The following is a 13,795-nucleotide window of genomic DNA, read 5'->3' as shown; positions in this document are numbered from 1 at the left end:
TCAATGAAACCACATGAACCAACAAAAACTATAAAAACCACACGAAAGTCTACAACTCCAAAATCTACCACGATTAAACAAACAACCAAAGAGTCGACGTACTATGAAGAGACAACGTACTACGATACTATATCAACCGTTCCTACTTACACTAGGACTGTACCAACTAGGTCACCGCGGCCTACTACTGCTTCTACTACTACCACTACAATTACTACTACCACTACTTATGCAACTGCTACTACTAGATCTACTACTTCTGCAACTGCTCCTAGTACAACTACTACTTCTGCAACTGCTCCTAGTACAACTACTACTTCTGCAACTGTTCCTAGTACAACTACTACTTCTGCAACTGTTCCTAGTACAACTACTACTTCTGCAACTGTTCCTAGTACAACTACTACTTCTGCAACTGCTGCTAGAACAACTACTACTTCTGCAACTACTGCTAGAACAACTACTGTTTTCTACTTTCCTACTACTACCGAGTCTTTCATATTTATTCCAACTACCACTACAGAAAGTCCAAGAGATGATGATGATAGCGTTGAAGAAACTGTAACTGAGGTTATTTTGGAGACGACAACAGTACCAACAGCTACAACCACTCGTAAAGTAGTAACTGAGCCACGAATAACAACTGAATTAAGTACAAGAGAATTCCCAACGAAGCCAATTACACGAAATTATGGGTATCCGACACATCCATGCGAGTTTTTGGGATGTAACAGACCTCATTCATGGTTAACAACTACGAAAAGAAAACGATCTAAAAAATATCGTCATTAATGTGTGTGTTAACGTACTTTTTTATTTATTAAATAAGTTAATTAAAATACTCTGTGTTTAATTTAATCTAGTCTTACATTGGTTATTGGTAATAATTAGTTATAGTCCATTTCACACCGGTTTCATTTTATTGTTAACAAAAGTATATTCATTTAGATTGTACTTAAAATAATAGATGTGCCTGGTTATGTAAAAATACATTCAGAAAATAACATGTTACACAATCGCTTACTCCTCTAATAGATAGGCGAAGATGCCAATGTAGCATACATTGCTGACCAGTTATGAGTTCGTGCAGAATTTCAGAGTTTCTAATAGGTCTTACTGAAAATTTACTTTTTCCCAAACTGGGCATCGGACCTAAATCACTAATACTGTTTGTGACCATGTGACGAACAAAAATGTTTAATTTATTCATTCAGCAACAAACAGGCGCAGGCGTAAAGATTAATATAACTTTGCCATTTTTTTCAGGATGCGAAGATGACCCAGGAGAGATGAATGTAACTCTCCCTGACGACAATCTTGATACAAGAGTTACCGCCACCAGCAACGAAGATGAAAACAAAATTGATAATACACATATACCACACACAACTGATAAACCTACGAGTTCAATAGTGATTCCGACGAATGATGAAGATTGTCAGGAAAATCCAAAATTAAAGAATAACTGTGCAAGACCAAAGACGTGGTTAACAACAGTTAAAGGTGAAACTAGAGATTTCTTTAGAATTCTGACTTCGACACCCAAATAAAATGCTTTATTTGAGTTGTTATCATTTGTATTAATTTAATATTATATTATTTAGGCTTCCATTTGTTTGTGAAGCACATTTAGGATGATTTCTCTATAAAAAGTATCAGGCGCACTAACTTTACACATATTTATAGACTTGATAAATAAGGACATAGGTAATCAAAGAAATTAACACATAATGAAAGGACAATAATCAAAACGAAGAAGGTAATAAAAACAATTTATTTTATAGAGCAACAGTATTTACAGTAACACATCCATCCACGGTACAAATCACGATCAGTCTCGATCCGAGGTTCACATGATTGTTAATATTACATACATTACTAGGTAAATAGTAAATAAAACATTTTACCTATATCTTAAATATAATGGCAAGCATTTGATCTGTACTAATCCCAAAAATATTTCGACTTATAATCTTGACAAAAGTTGAGGAGACAATCTTAAATAGTGGAATGCTGGTGAAGTTTAAATAAATGATATAAATCGAACAAAGAGTAGAAACAAGAATATCGCATAACCGATACATCTCTCGCAAAACAATACGTAATAAGAAAAATACGAATATTTTGGGACAGTAAATACTAGTAATAAAATACTAATAAATACAAAAAAAACTATAACTTACAGTACTACGAACGAACTATTTCTTGAATAAGAAACAATTTTGCCAAAGTAGCTTACATCTAAACTAAATATAATATTTGTTGTTACGTATACTTATTTAATTGATATCTTTCAACAACTTCATTGATACTAATACCTGTACAACTCTTACTGACATCAGATCAGTTGAATTAAAAGAAGAAAGTCCATTTGGAACACTTGCGGTAGAACCCAGTCGATAAAATGATGACTATTACCTCTATTATTCATATAACATCGGTCAGTATCAAGACAAAATATATCACGGTTTCATTCACTTCGACCTCACACATCTTCAGGTTTAATTATTAACATTCGTCTATCTAAGAAATTCAATTAATTGTTTTGACTAGCATCGGTTTGTCAGCGTCTCCGCTCACGACTTTCTTCTTCCTAAAAGAGTTTATTAAGAAATCATCAGCGAATATTTTTCTATCACTTTTGTAATACGCTTCAATTTCGGCTAAAGTCTTCTTCTCAGTTTCTGGTAGGAACAGGTACATGTATACTGTTCCTATGAAACCGAATATGGCATATATACCAAATGCTCCACTGAGGTGGAAAGCATATTCGAGATTGTAGTTGGTTTTGGCTGCTCCAAAGTAAATGACGTAGCTTGAAGCAGCTGCGAGGGCGGTGGCGATGCCGCGGCTCCTGGAAGATGATTAAGTTTGTCTTAATATAGGTTATTTAATACAAAATGTTACAATGCTTCAAAACGTAACTCCAATGAAGTAAATTTCTTTCTGCCGTTGATAATGAATTGGGTTATCTATTAAGTCTAATTTGTATAACCATTACGATTCTTTAATAGAATTAAATTGAAATACAAAAAAGGTTTATTTTTGTAACCAAAACCACACATACCTGAATGGAAAAACTTCTGACAATAGCACCCAAGGGATGCCAAGAGCGTTGAAGCAAATGAGTGCTAAGAATAAAATGACAGGCAATAGTTCCTTCTTGTCGGTGAACGTGTCGATCTCGTAGGAGAAGACGGTGGGAGGGAGGTTCATCCGAGCGTAGATGCTGATGGCCATGCTGCAGCAGGCTGTTCCCAGCATGGAACCGACGACCAGCTTCCTCTTCCCGATAAATCTGACGATAGCAGCTGATAGTAAGCTTATTACTATGAACAGGGCACCAATGACGACCTGGAAATTACAGAATTTGGGTTTAGAATATATATTACGCATTTTTTTTTTGTATTGGTTAAGTACAGTCAAACCATGTACGAAAGATGCATAATCGAATCGACTTAGGTATTGGATTTTGGTAAAGATGATGATACGGTTTAGATTTACTTGATTTTGTCAACAATGCGATGAGGTGTCAAAAATCTTATTTTAACAAAATAAGTGAAACCGAGAGCGTAAAATTGAATTTAGACCTTAAAATTAATTCAGAAATGCATTCTTCACATGTAAATCACGAACCTATTATAATTCCGGTATTACCAAAAAACTAGTTGTGTAAGGCCATCAACATTTCATCTTGGCTCTTCAATATACAAACAAGTGCATAATTTATATTGTACCAGTGAGAAGCTACCTACGTAATGTTCTCGTTGAATACAAATCTGTGATTTACCGAAGTAGGTGCGATGGGAATCGTGTGATATTTTAAAAATTTTGAAATAGAGCCTTTTAATGAGTAAGTAGATGACGATGAACATTTTTAATATGATCATACTTAAATAGTAGAAAAATATGAAAATATTGTTCTAAAATAACAGACAGAAGACGAAAATAAGATAGAAAGTGATTTACAATTAAAGGTAAGCGTCTACAGGCCCGCATCGTACGCATCACACGCAACCGATTTTAGTATTGTTGTATAGAAACTCATACAACTGCGTCCACTGATCCGCATCGTACGAACCGCTCTTTGGCAATTCTTCTCTATTCTGTGCCTACATGCGATGCGTACCAATGACGTCATACGGAATGCGTACGGTGCGGGCCTGTGGACGCTTACCTTCATACGGAATCATCAAAACAGTTGACGAGAGAATAAGAATTTGAATACCGTACTATACAGAATACAAATTTTAAGTACTTACAACAATATTCTTGGGGTCATACTTCATTCCTAAAGCCCTGCACACGTTCACCATGTTGGGCCTCACTGGCAGAGCTCCACTCATGGTGTAGAAGAAGAAGTACGCCAGCACCAACATGAACGGCTTCATAGTCTCCTTTGCGAAGAATATGTGCTTTATCTTAAAAATTATCTTTTTGAAAGAACTTGTGTTGTAATGTTCGCATGGTTCCAAGATCTTTCCTTCTTTGGCACACAGTACACATCGTTTTAAGGCGTCGTGGTATTGTATCAGTTCGTCAAACTCTTCTTTCACGTGCTCTGGTTTGGCCCAGCCACGGAGTCGACACAGTGAGTTGAGAGCTTCTTTTTGACGGCCCTTCGATAGCAGCCATATTGGAGTCTCTGGTACCTGGAAATTATTGGATGTTTAGGAATCATATAATATTATAAAATTTGTATGCTGTTTTATAAGATTATGATGTATACAGTTTATGTAGTTATTTTGTCGTGTGATCTTATCCACAGTATGAGCATCTTTGATGGTTTATCTAATTAGTTTAATGCTTCATTTATAATTAATACAATTACATATTGTAGTTGGTCAATGTAATAATTATTGTACAGCGTAATTATTTCAAAAGGAACGTTGTTGTAGTAGTTATTTATTAATAAAGAGAATGCGCGAGATTACTATGCTGCTGTTTATGTTATGCCTATTATCAGTCGCAATAAAACATCGGTTAAGTAGTTCATTGTTCATTTATTTACACTTTCGTACTGATAATACTGAATTGTTTTAATTATGCATTGGTTATCTAAACAAAAATTCTATTGACTCGGGATTAATGACCGTTGATATAAACAATTCAGGGATAATTAATATTATTCATAACAATTAATATCTTATTTTCTTATTGTTTTATTGATATTTATAATTTAAGAAAAATATATGCAACGTCATACCGTTTATCCCCGAAGGGGTAGTCAGTGCACTTTATGACACGTAATGCCGCATACAATCTACACCCACTTTTCACCATTTGTGTTATAAGTCCCATGTAATAGGATGTGAGCCCATTGCCATATACTGGGCGCAATTCCAGACTCCGGGTAACAATTGAGAAATTTAAAAAATACCAAAAGCACTTTTGACCACTCACTCGAGCAACGAGGCAGTAATTTAAGAAAAAGACAAATCATAAAGTATACCGAGAGATTCTGTCTTGTATAGGTGCCTGATAAGACGGTCAGCAAAGAACAAAATCTATAACTGAGAAGACTATAAAAAAATAAACATTAAAATAAGAAGAACATACACGGAAGCTACACACGGATAAGTGAACAGCCTCCAACATTTGACCGATACAGTTACCTAACGAATACTGAGGTCAAGGCTCTGATGAAGCTTGAAGGCAATCTTATTTATTATATTAACAAGATATTTATTGTTTTAGGAAAGGAATTTGATATAATAAATCTCATTCATGAGTATGCTGCTGTATACATAAGATATCATCTGTCACCTTCGGATTAGGCATTTCGTAAAAGTAATGTTCTATATATACATATATTCTTTAAATTATACATTTCTTTATACATTGTTTTGTCTGGGTTAATAATTATTTAGAATTTTAGACCGACCGACTTATTTAGATATAGAAAATATTATTATCTTTTGAGTGCTATTTTTATTAATATAGTTTCGATAATAAAGCACTATCAAATTCGAACAAAGCGAAAATAATCATGACTTTTTGAGGACGTTTGTATGTATTTAACTAGAAAGGAAGAAATAATATGTATGTAAAATTAGGATGTTAAGTTCTCAAAAGTGTAAACAAAGCAGACAGTTAAAATAAAATCAATGAAGAAACTCGTCGAGGAATTCGACAACGTTACATATTATTGAATGGACATACAGACATAGACATACATACATGTAAATGGTCTCAATTAAACTGTAGCCAAACAATTACTACGATCAATCGATCTAATCAATCAATCACATGCGTGGCTCATTGACAAATATTTAGATATCATTAGATTTCATCTGCTGTATAAAAAAATATTGTAGGCCTGCTTTGAACTGTTCATGTTTCTCAATTTTTTTAATGTTATAAACCGGTAAACGAACAGACGGATCACCTGATGGTAAGTAATCGCCGCCGCCCATGGACAACCGAAATATCAGAGGTGTTACAATTGCGTTGAGCGGTACCCTGCCTTTTGGGGGTTAGGAATTTAGTTGTTGTTGGGAAATCGGGATTGGGAAGGGGGTATTTAGGCCAGCTAATAAAGTAGATACCTAGGTAGATTTAAACAATATTATATTACTTTTATTGCACAATATTTGTGCCATGTTTTTTTCTTAAGTTTGTAAGAGCTTTTAACGTATAATAATTAGTTGAAAAGATTTAAAGTCAGCAACAAAAGAAAAACAGCCTCGTGTAACTTTTATAGTCGTAGATAAACACTTAAATATTTTTTTAGTTTAATTGACATTCAGGTAGTTATTTGTGGCCATGATACTGCCTATTTTCAAACCACATTTTTTATATTTACTAACCATAAAGTTAGATCGTAAATCTTATTTTTAAGTCATTAGAGGATCAATATAAGTTGATACCGTTTTATGAATATTTATCAATCTGCAATAGTAGTCACTGGTACACGCAGTACATACTGAAGTTCTTCTATTTTGTTAATAGCCGCTTTTTATAAATATTCGGTTAAATTGGGACAAGACCTTGCCTATTAAATATATTGCTCTTAAAACAATTAATTAATGGTTACTTAATTAAGTTTAAACAAACTGATTCACATCGTAAATTTACACTATAAAAATATACGACATATATTTTTAAGCCTGATAGATTCATGGCTAAATTCGGATCCAGTGGTTCCCAGGAGCCCGGAGCTGCGGAATATCTAGCGGGATTACCGGGGCTCCGGCTCGAATCAAGAGTAGGAACGGGGTGGTTTTTAGTCAGTAACAGTCTGACACTGCCTCTCGTCTCACCCAAGGTGGGAAAAGGAATTGGATGATTTTCCTCCCTTAAAAAAAGTGGTTCCCAACAAAAGCTCACGAGCGTATTTTAGCTTAGACAAGAAACCCAACACAATCATTTGCAAGTGACAGATTTATTAAACCCTTTGAATATAATACCATCTTTACCCAACTACCACATGACAGATAAGAGTCGGTCAAGGTGAAGGGGATTGATTGACGCAGTCATTATTTTATATTTATCATATTACAGTGTAAGACGTGTAATCTCAGCCCAAGGCTTCAAATTACATACGTTATTACAATGTTCGTGGCTTCGTTTGCTCGGTAGCTAACTATTTACTCTACCACAATAGACATAGTCGGGATTTTTTGCTGATAACTGCGGTTTTTTGTTTGTATGTTTGGAAATGTTTTAGATGCTGGGGAACTTCAACGAAAGTAGGTCTTGTTGTAGATTTACTTAATAGTGCAATACATTCATTTTTTTGCAACGTCACGCCTTTTATCCCCGAAGGGGTAGGCAAAGGTGCACATTACTTTTCACCATTTGTGTTATAATTCCTAAGTAATAGGAGATGAGCCTATTGCCATATACTGGGCACAATTCCAGACTCCGTGCTACCACTGAGAATTTTTCGATTTGCGACCACTCGACCAACGACGCAGTCATAGATAAAATTTGAGTAAAAATGCGATGAAACTATTCAAGAAAAAAGGTAGGTTTGAAAAAAATGTGTTACTATGACATAATCGATTTTAAATTAATGTTGGATATTATAATTATATCCTATCTCGCATATTTAACACCGTATTATACTAATTAAAGTGTTAGTTAGTATAATTTCTGTGTTTGTGCTATCTATCTAGTATATACGACGCACGTGGATATGAAATCGTTATTTGATAAATACCGATGATTAAAATAAAATTTTAACATATTTTTCTCACGAGCCTAATTAATATTAAAATATTTTGTTCACATACCTACCTGTCTGTCAAGACACCCAAATTTTTTATATTAAAAAAAATACAAAACACTTAAATAACTGACTCGATAAAGAAAACAGATCGTTTAGATATCAAATGTTTGATGTTAAAATTTTGTTGTTTTATTTTTTTTAGAAAATATCAAAATATAAGGCTATTGATGGTTACGCGTGTAAGGTAGCTAATGAGATATTCCTAGTCAAGTATTAAAATGATTTCGAAAGATTGTGCTAAAATATGAATGCATAATAGGATTGTGATTGTACATATCCAAAGATGTGTAATATATGATTTTGTAAACGAATCCTACTTCCTAGCCTACTAATATTATAATCGTGAAAGTTTGATAGGATGTTACTCTTTCATGAGAAACTACCGGACGATTTGGATGATTGTTACAGAGATACATTACAGTCTGGAATAAAAGTAATACATGTGATAAATATTATTCGCCCTGGGAATGCGGGCAATGCTGCGAGCTTAAGCTAGTTATCTATTAAGTTTGTTACAATACAAACTTAACACACATTTTTAGGTTAGTGATGATTCGGATGAAGTAGATCATAAATTCTGTTTACGTTATCTTAAGCAGAAATCTATTGGTCGTATTTCATTTTGATAGTTAATAGCTCTGATCGGATGTCATCCGTATAACATTATTTAGCTTTTAAATTTATTTAATTTTATTCATCAATTTTCCATTTGTTTATGGCTCACATAATGTACTATCCATCATTATGTACCCTACTGAACTAAAAATACATAATAATTACGTCAATGTGTGAATAAAATTAATGTTTGTGGCTCTCTCAAACATAACTTTTGAACCAATCGGACCACACGGAATATTTTTATTACAGACGGTTGGTGATACTATAACCTATAACGCGTTATAATTATGTCACACTAACGTGGGAGAAACCGCGGTAGGAGCTATAGTCCGAACTAAAACCAGTCTACGGACACTGGTTCGTTCATTTTTTTTTTCTACTCCTCCATAGAAGGAACTTTATGCTCGTACATATTTTAACTTTTTACTTTTCGGTATTTAAATTCACGAAAGTAATGTAAGTAGTGCTGAAGGCACTTAAGCAAGACCTGTTTTTGAATATGTGTCATATTCTATAAAATAACCGTGACATTGCAAAACCATTTTGCTTTATCAAGAGATGGCCTAAACACACATTTGTAAGCATCTTCGTCCTCCAAACAAAAACTGTTCCGCATTCTTTCCGAGATCACTAAACTATTGTGAAATACTGACATTATATAAATACCACAGTAACATTAACGCAGCGACTAGTTTTTAACTAATTAAATAAATAACCACGATGATAGGTCGGGTTCTTGGCAATAAACAATTTTTTATTCAAATGATCAATTAGAGTGACATTAGTCGTTATTCATAGCATACGCAACAGATATTGAATAAAAGGGACAAACGTGAAGACGATCTCATAAATTTTCTTAATTCGATTTTAATTTATTGGATTATTATTATTTCAATATTTGGATGTTTATTTTTTATTGCTACTACTTATAAATCATAATTAAGGTACTTCCTTATAGGTACAGTTTCTTTAATAATATGTGTTGAAACGAAGTACTTAAGTAATTATTCTCAAAGTTTCAGTTAATTTGTCAAATCAGTTACATAGGTATCTATGTGGTGTTAGGATCGGGATATACAACGTGTAACAAAATACCCATATACATCAAGAAGCGCTGATGAATACAGGTTGAATAGAGTCTCTAAACGAAGTTTCAGCTTAAAATACGATTAAAAAAATTTTTGTACCAAATACTTGGTATCGCATGTTTCTTGATTTTAAATCATACAAACATGTCACAACACTACAGGGATCACTAGCGAGTATTACGAAACATTTCTTCTGTCAATCTGATCGCCTAGTACCTACCTACCTAATTTTGTATAACGCGGCGGCGCGATTTGAAAAATTCATAACTTGGTACCATGAAAACTTGAGTTTAAAAAACCCTTACCGTATCGTTTGTTATGTTATCTAGAAGCCGTGCAATTGATATGTATACCCCCTTTTTGTTACACGTTGTATAGTATACAACAAACTTTTATACTTAGTGTTACTGGTATATTAACTGTCAATTTCAGTAGTATTATTAAAAATGTTTCCTATTTATCTAGCATTGTTTCTATGAGGGAAAATGGTTAAAAAATCTTCTTCCATAACAGGTCGACGACGCGACGTCTCGTTCGCAGAATCCAAATGCCTCGAATATTACATTTATAATAGTTACCTACTTATAAAACCTTGACCCTGAGTTTGTTTCAATGTTACCTCTATACGTATAATGTTACACAGTAAAGAACCACAGCAATCTGGTTTATAAATAGCTCAATATTCATCTGATAACATCGTATTTTAGTTCTAATAAACAAAAGTGTAGAGTCTAAATTTACTTGGACAGTTAGATTGGTTTACTAGGTTATATTGTTAGAAAATACATAGGTATCTTATGTCTTGTAGTAATTCAAGTTACTGAGCATGCGGTTCTGTTATTGATCTTATAGTTATCGGTCGTGGTAAGGGAAGTATTAGGTACCTATATAGTGACCGATAATGAAACATAAACAATAGACTTGCCTCTAACTACATAATGCGAGAATATCTTTATCGGTATGTATGTATGGTAGATAATTGTCTAGGACAAGAATACATAGGTTATGTAATTGTATATGTTACGGTAAGAGTGAATAATTGAAAATTATTAATAATTATCTACTATTATTAATAATTACCGAAACTCGAGGTAAAAGTGATAAATTAATCACAATTGTCGGCTATTATTAATAATTTTACCCTAGTAATGATAAATGTAATAAGTGGCCAAGATGTTATTTTAATTTCAATTTAAACGGCAATATATTGTACTTGCACAACAGATATTTGTTGAATTCTATGACGATACTATTAAAATTTTAATTTGATGCATTTATAGGTGCTACAGAAGATATACAGGCAAACCAAATATGATTATTGGTGATTGCTTTTAGGATTCGTGTTGATGTTGTTAATGAAACAATAATTGTTTCGTGTCCTCCGTGCGGTCCTCCCAGTGAAGATACCCGTGCTTTTCCTCCCGCCCAATCAGAAACAGGAACCTACCCAAACTCCCATGTCCGGTAAGCACCTGCATCAGGCGGTAGGTGAGGATGCCGTGGCGTCTCTCTAGCCACTCCTCAAACAGGGGACTTACCGCTGCAACGACAGCGAGCCCAGATACATGTAGAAGGGGAAGGGCACTATTTAATATTCTAGTTCAGAATCTCTGTTAATTTGTTGTCCTTTCGGTTTAAAGCAAGTACAAGTAACCTTGTTTGTGTGATCTCTAATTAATATAATCGTAAGACGGTGTTTAATATTATAACTAAATACTTGCTGGTCAAAAATCATTGGGTTTATATTTATTTTATTACTTTCACCAATATGTGTCGTGAATTATTAATAATCACTACAAAAAGTAATAAATTCCGATCGATTATTCACATTTACCAAAACGTGTGGTTATTATTAATAATTTTCAATTAATCAGATTTACCGTAACATATATACTAAGTTGGTATCAGTACATAAAACGGCCGTGCTTTTCCCCTAAGATATTATTTATTTTATTTTGTTAATTTTTGTAACTTTATTGTACAAGGGTGGGTTTAAATGTCATTGGTTTTCTTGCTAGCTAACCATTAAATGATCTCTAGTCTATGTTTATTATATTTTATCGTCATTGTTTCATACATGACTCTTCATAGACGTGCCAAAGATTATAATTTATTCCACCAGCTAAGTATTTACCTCTAATTTGGAGGCGGCAACTAGAGCCTCTAATAAAAATTAAGAAACAACAAGTTTTACAACATATTTAATATTATAATGTAAAGTTAGAGATTGCCTACCGTATAATATACAAATAATGATACACGGGGCGTTATGGTAAGTATATTTTTCTGTTGTGTATCTGTGGTAATAGTTTATACTGATAGATTATTTATGGTGATGGATGATCCAGGGGCCATGACGGAGCCCATGAATGTGTGATAAATGTAAAACGCAATAAAATGGTGTGTCAATAGCCTTCACTGGTTTTACTTGTATTTCGTTCACGAATAATGTACTTTACATTTGTTAAACCATCATTTAATCACAGCGCCATCGTTTTTCCGTAGGTTAAACTTCATTAGTTTTAACTTATGGATTTTGAAAATGCAAATCACAAATGGATCAGCCCCTGAAGTAATTTCTGGTTTGATCGACCATAAAACCCATTGAACGTGTAATATGTAATAGTGATGTTGATATGTGGAGTCAATACTGTGTATAATTATAAAAAAATACTAGAAAATATACTTACAAAGAGCACCAGCACCATGGTAGTCAGTGGTACAGTGAGAGCCACGAGCGCAGCCTGTCTCCACGGGAGCACTGTCCCCAGCAGGTACGCCACGAAAATACCCGTCGAGGTGAACCCATTCGTCAGGGTTGTCAGGATACCTCGCACTAATGGATCACTGGAATTACATGAAGGATTTAGGATTAATAATAGTACCTCTATTTTCTCATGTCCAGCAGTAGACATAGAAGACATATAACTGTCTCAGACAAAAGTTATTAGAACATTATACTCAAAGCTAATTTCATTTCTACTTGGTTAATGTACCTTTGCAAGTAGTCATATACCTATGATTGTCAAGCACGTTTTAGGTTTCATTTTTTCTTTCATTTAAAGCCATCGTTAGATGTCTGTCTCTTATACTGGTCGTAATGATTTTTTTATTTCTTAACGTTGATAAGTCTGCGTTTGGCCTCCAACCCGCTTACTGCCAGAACGGTGAAACGAAGATGTGACCGAAGATAGAGCACACAGACTTACTGATGATACCGTACTGTTTTATTTCGTTTTGAACAATATACAGATTACATACATAATATACAGGCAATAATCTAATGCCTGTCAAACCTACATCATAATTAAGTCGTGATAGATCCTGCTGCGTCACGTAGGAAGTAAAGTTAATGCCAGCATTATAATAAGCTACAGCAAAACAATATTTTTATTTTAAATTAATTTAAGCTTTAACATTCTTATATATCTTTACATGTTTTGTTATTTAAAGTGGCAATAGGTCTTAAGAGCGGTCTAGTGGTGGCTCGTAATTGTTTATCGGTGTGTCAAATATGCATACTGTTTCACCCAACAAGTGTGCAATACTCATTACATACTCATTAAATAACAGTATGAAGCTATTTTTCTTGGAGGGGTCAAGCTAGACTGGGGTATGGTACAAATTCATAGTAAATGCTCTTTCAAAGATTGGGATTTATGAAAAAATTAACTGCTCGAAGTTATTAAAAGTAAACGAACTTTGTCGGGGCGGTTTTTGTTTTGGAGATTTTAAATTTGTTTTGTTAAAATCACCAAGAAACCGAAAACTTTAACGGCTTATAACTTTTTAGTGGTTTATTATTTTACAAATCTAAAACCTGATTTCATGTTGGTTGTACGATAGCAAACAGAGG

General features: G+C 33.8%; 2 protein-coding genes across 3 annotated transcripts in view; one reads left to right on the top strand and one right to left on the bottom strand.

Moving 5' to 3' along the window:
• Window positions 1–3: 3 nt before the first annotated feature.
• Window positions 4–1,550, top strand: LOC118278047 (hepatitis A virus cellular receptor 1-like). Its single transcript, XM_035597104.2, has 2 exons — window positions 4–613; window positions 1,267–1,550. The coding sequence occupies exons 1-2, from the start codon at window positions 4–6 to the stop codon at window positions 1,548–1,550; spliced, it is 894 nt and encodes a 297-aa protein (XP_035452997.2).
• Window positions 1,551–1,756: 206 nt separating this feature from the next.
• LOC118278124 (facilitated trehalose transporter Tret1) overlaps window positions 1,757–13,795 on the bottom strand; it is a 35,560-nt gene continuing 23,521 nt past the window's right edge. For both annotated transcript variants that reach the window (XM_035597201.2, XM_035597203.2), the window contains exons 5-8: window positions 12,630–12,786; window positions 4,263–4,652; window positions 3,068–3,354; window positions 1,757–2,854 (exon numbers count right to left, since the gene is read on the bottom strand). In XM_035597201.2, coding sequence (XP_035453094.2) covers window positions 2,533–2,854; window positions 3,068–3,354; window positions 4,263–4,652; window positions 12,630–12,786 — 1,156 coding nt within the window. In that variant the 3' untranslated portion in view covers window positions 1,757–2,532. The remainder of the gene's footprint in view (window positions 2,855–3,067; window positions 3,355–4,262; window positions 4,653–12,629; window positions 12,787–13,795) is intronic.

Source organism: Spodoptera frugiperda, chromosome 18 (genome assembly GCF_023101765.2).
Source record: "Spodoptera frugiperda isolate SF20-4 chromosome 18, AGI-APGP_CSIRO_Sfru_2.0, whole genome shotgun sequence".
NCBI lineage: Eukaryota > Metazoa > Arthropoda > Insecta > Lepidoptera > Noctuidae > Spodoptera > Spodoptera frugiperda.
Note: the sequence above shows the minus strand (reverse complement) of the source record. Positions and strands in the feature narration are given on the sequence as shown.

What these genes read in the sequence shown, in the direction of transcription:
- LOC118278047 (XM_035597104.2), top strand. Translation starts at nt 4, where the DNA reads ATGAAACCACATGAACCAACAAAAACTATAAAAACCACACGAAAGTCT. An exon ending in ACCAACAGCTACAACCACTC is followed by an intron (nt 614 to 1,266) that starts GTAAAGTAGTAA and finishes CATTTTTTTCAG; the next exon opens with GATGCGAAGATGACCCAGGA.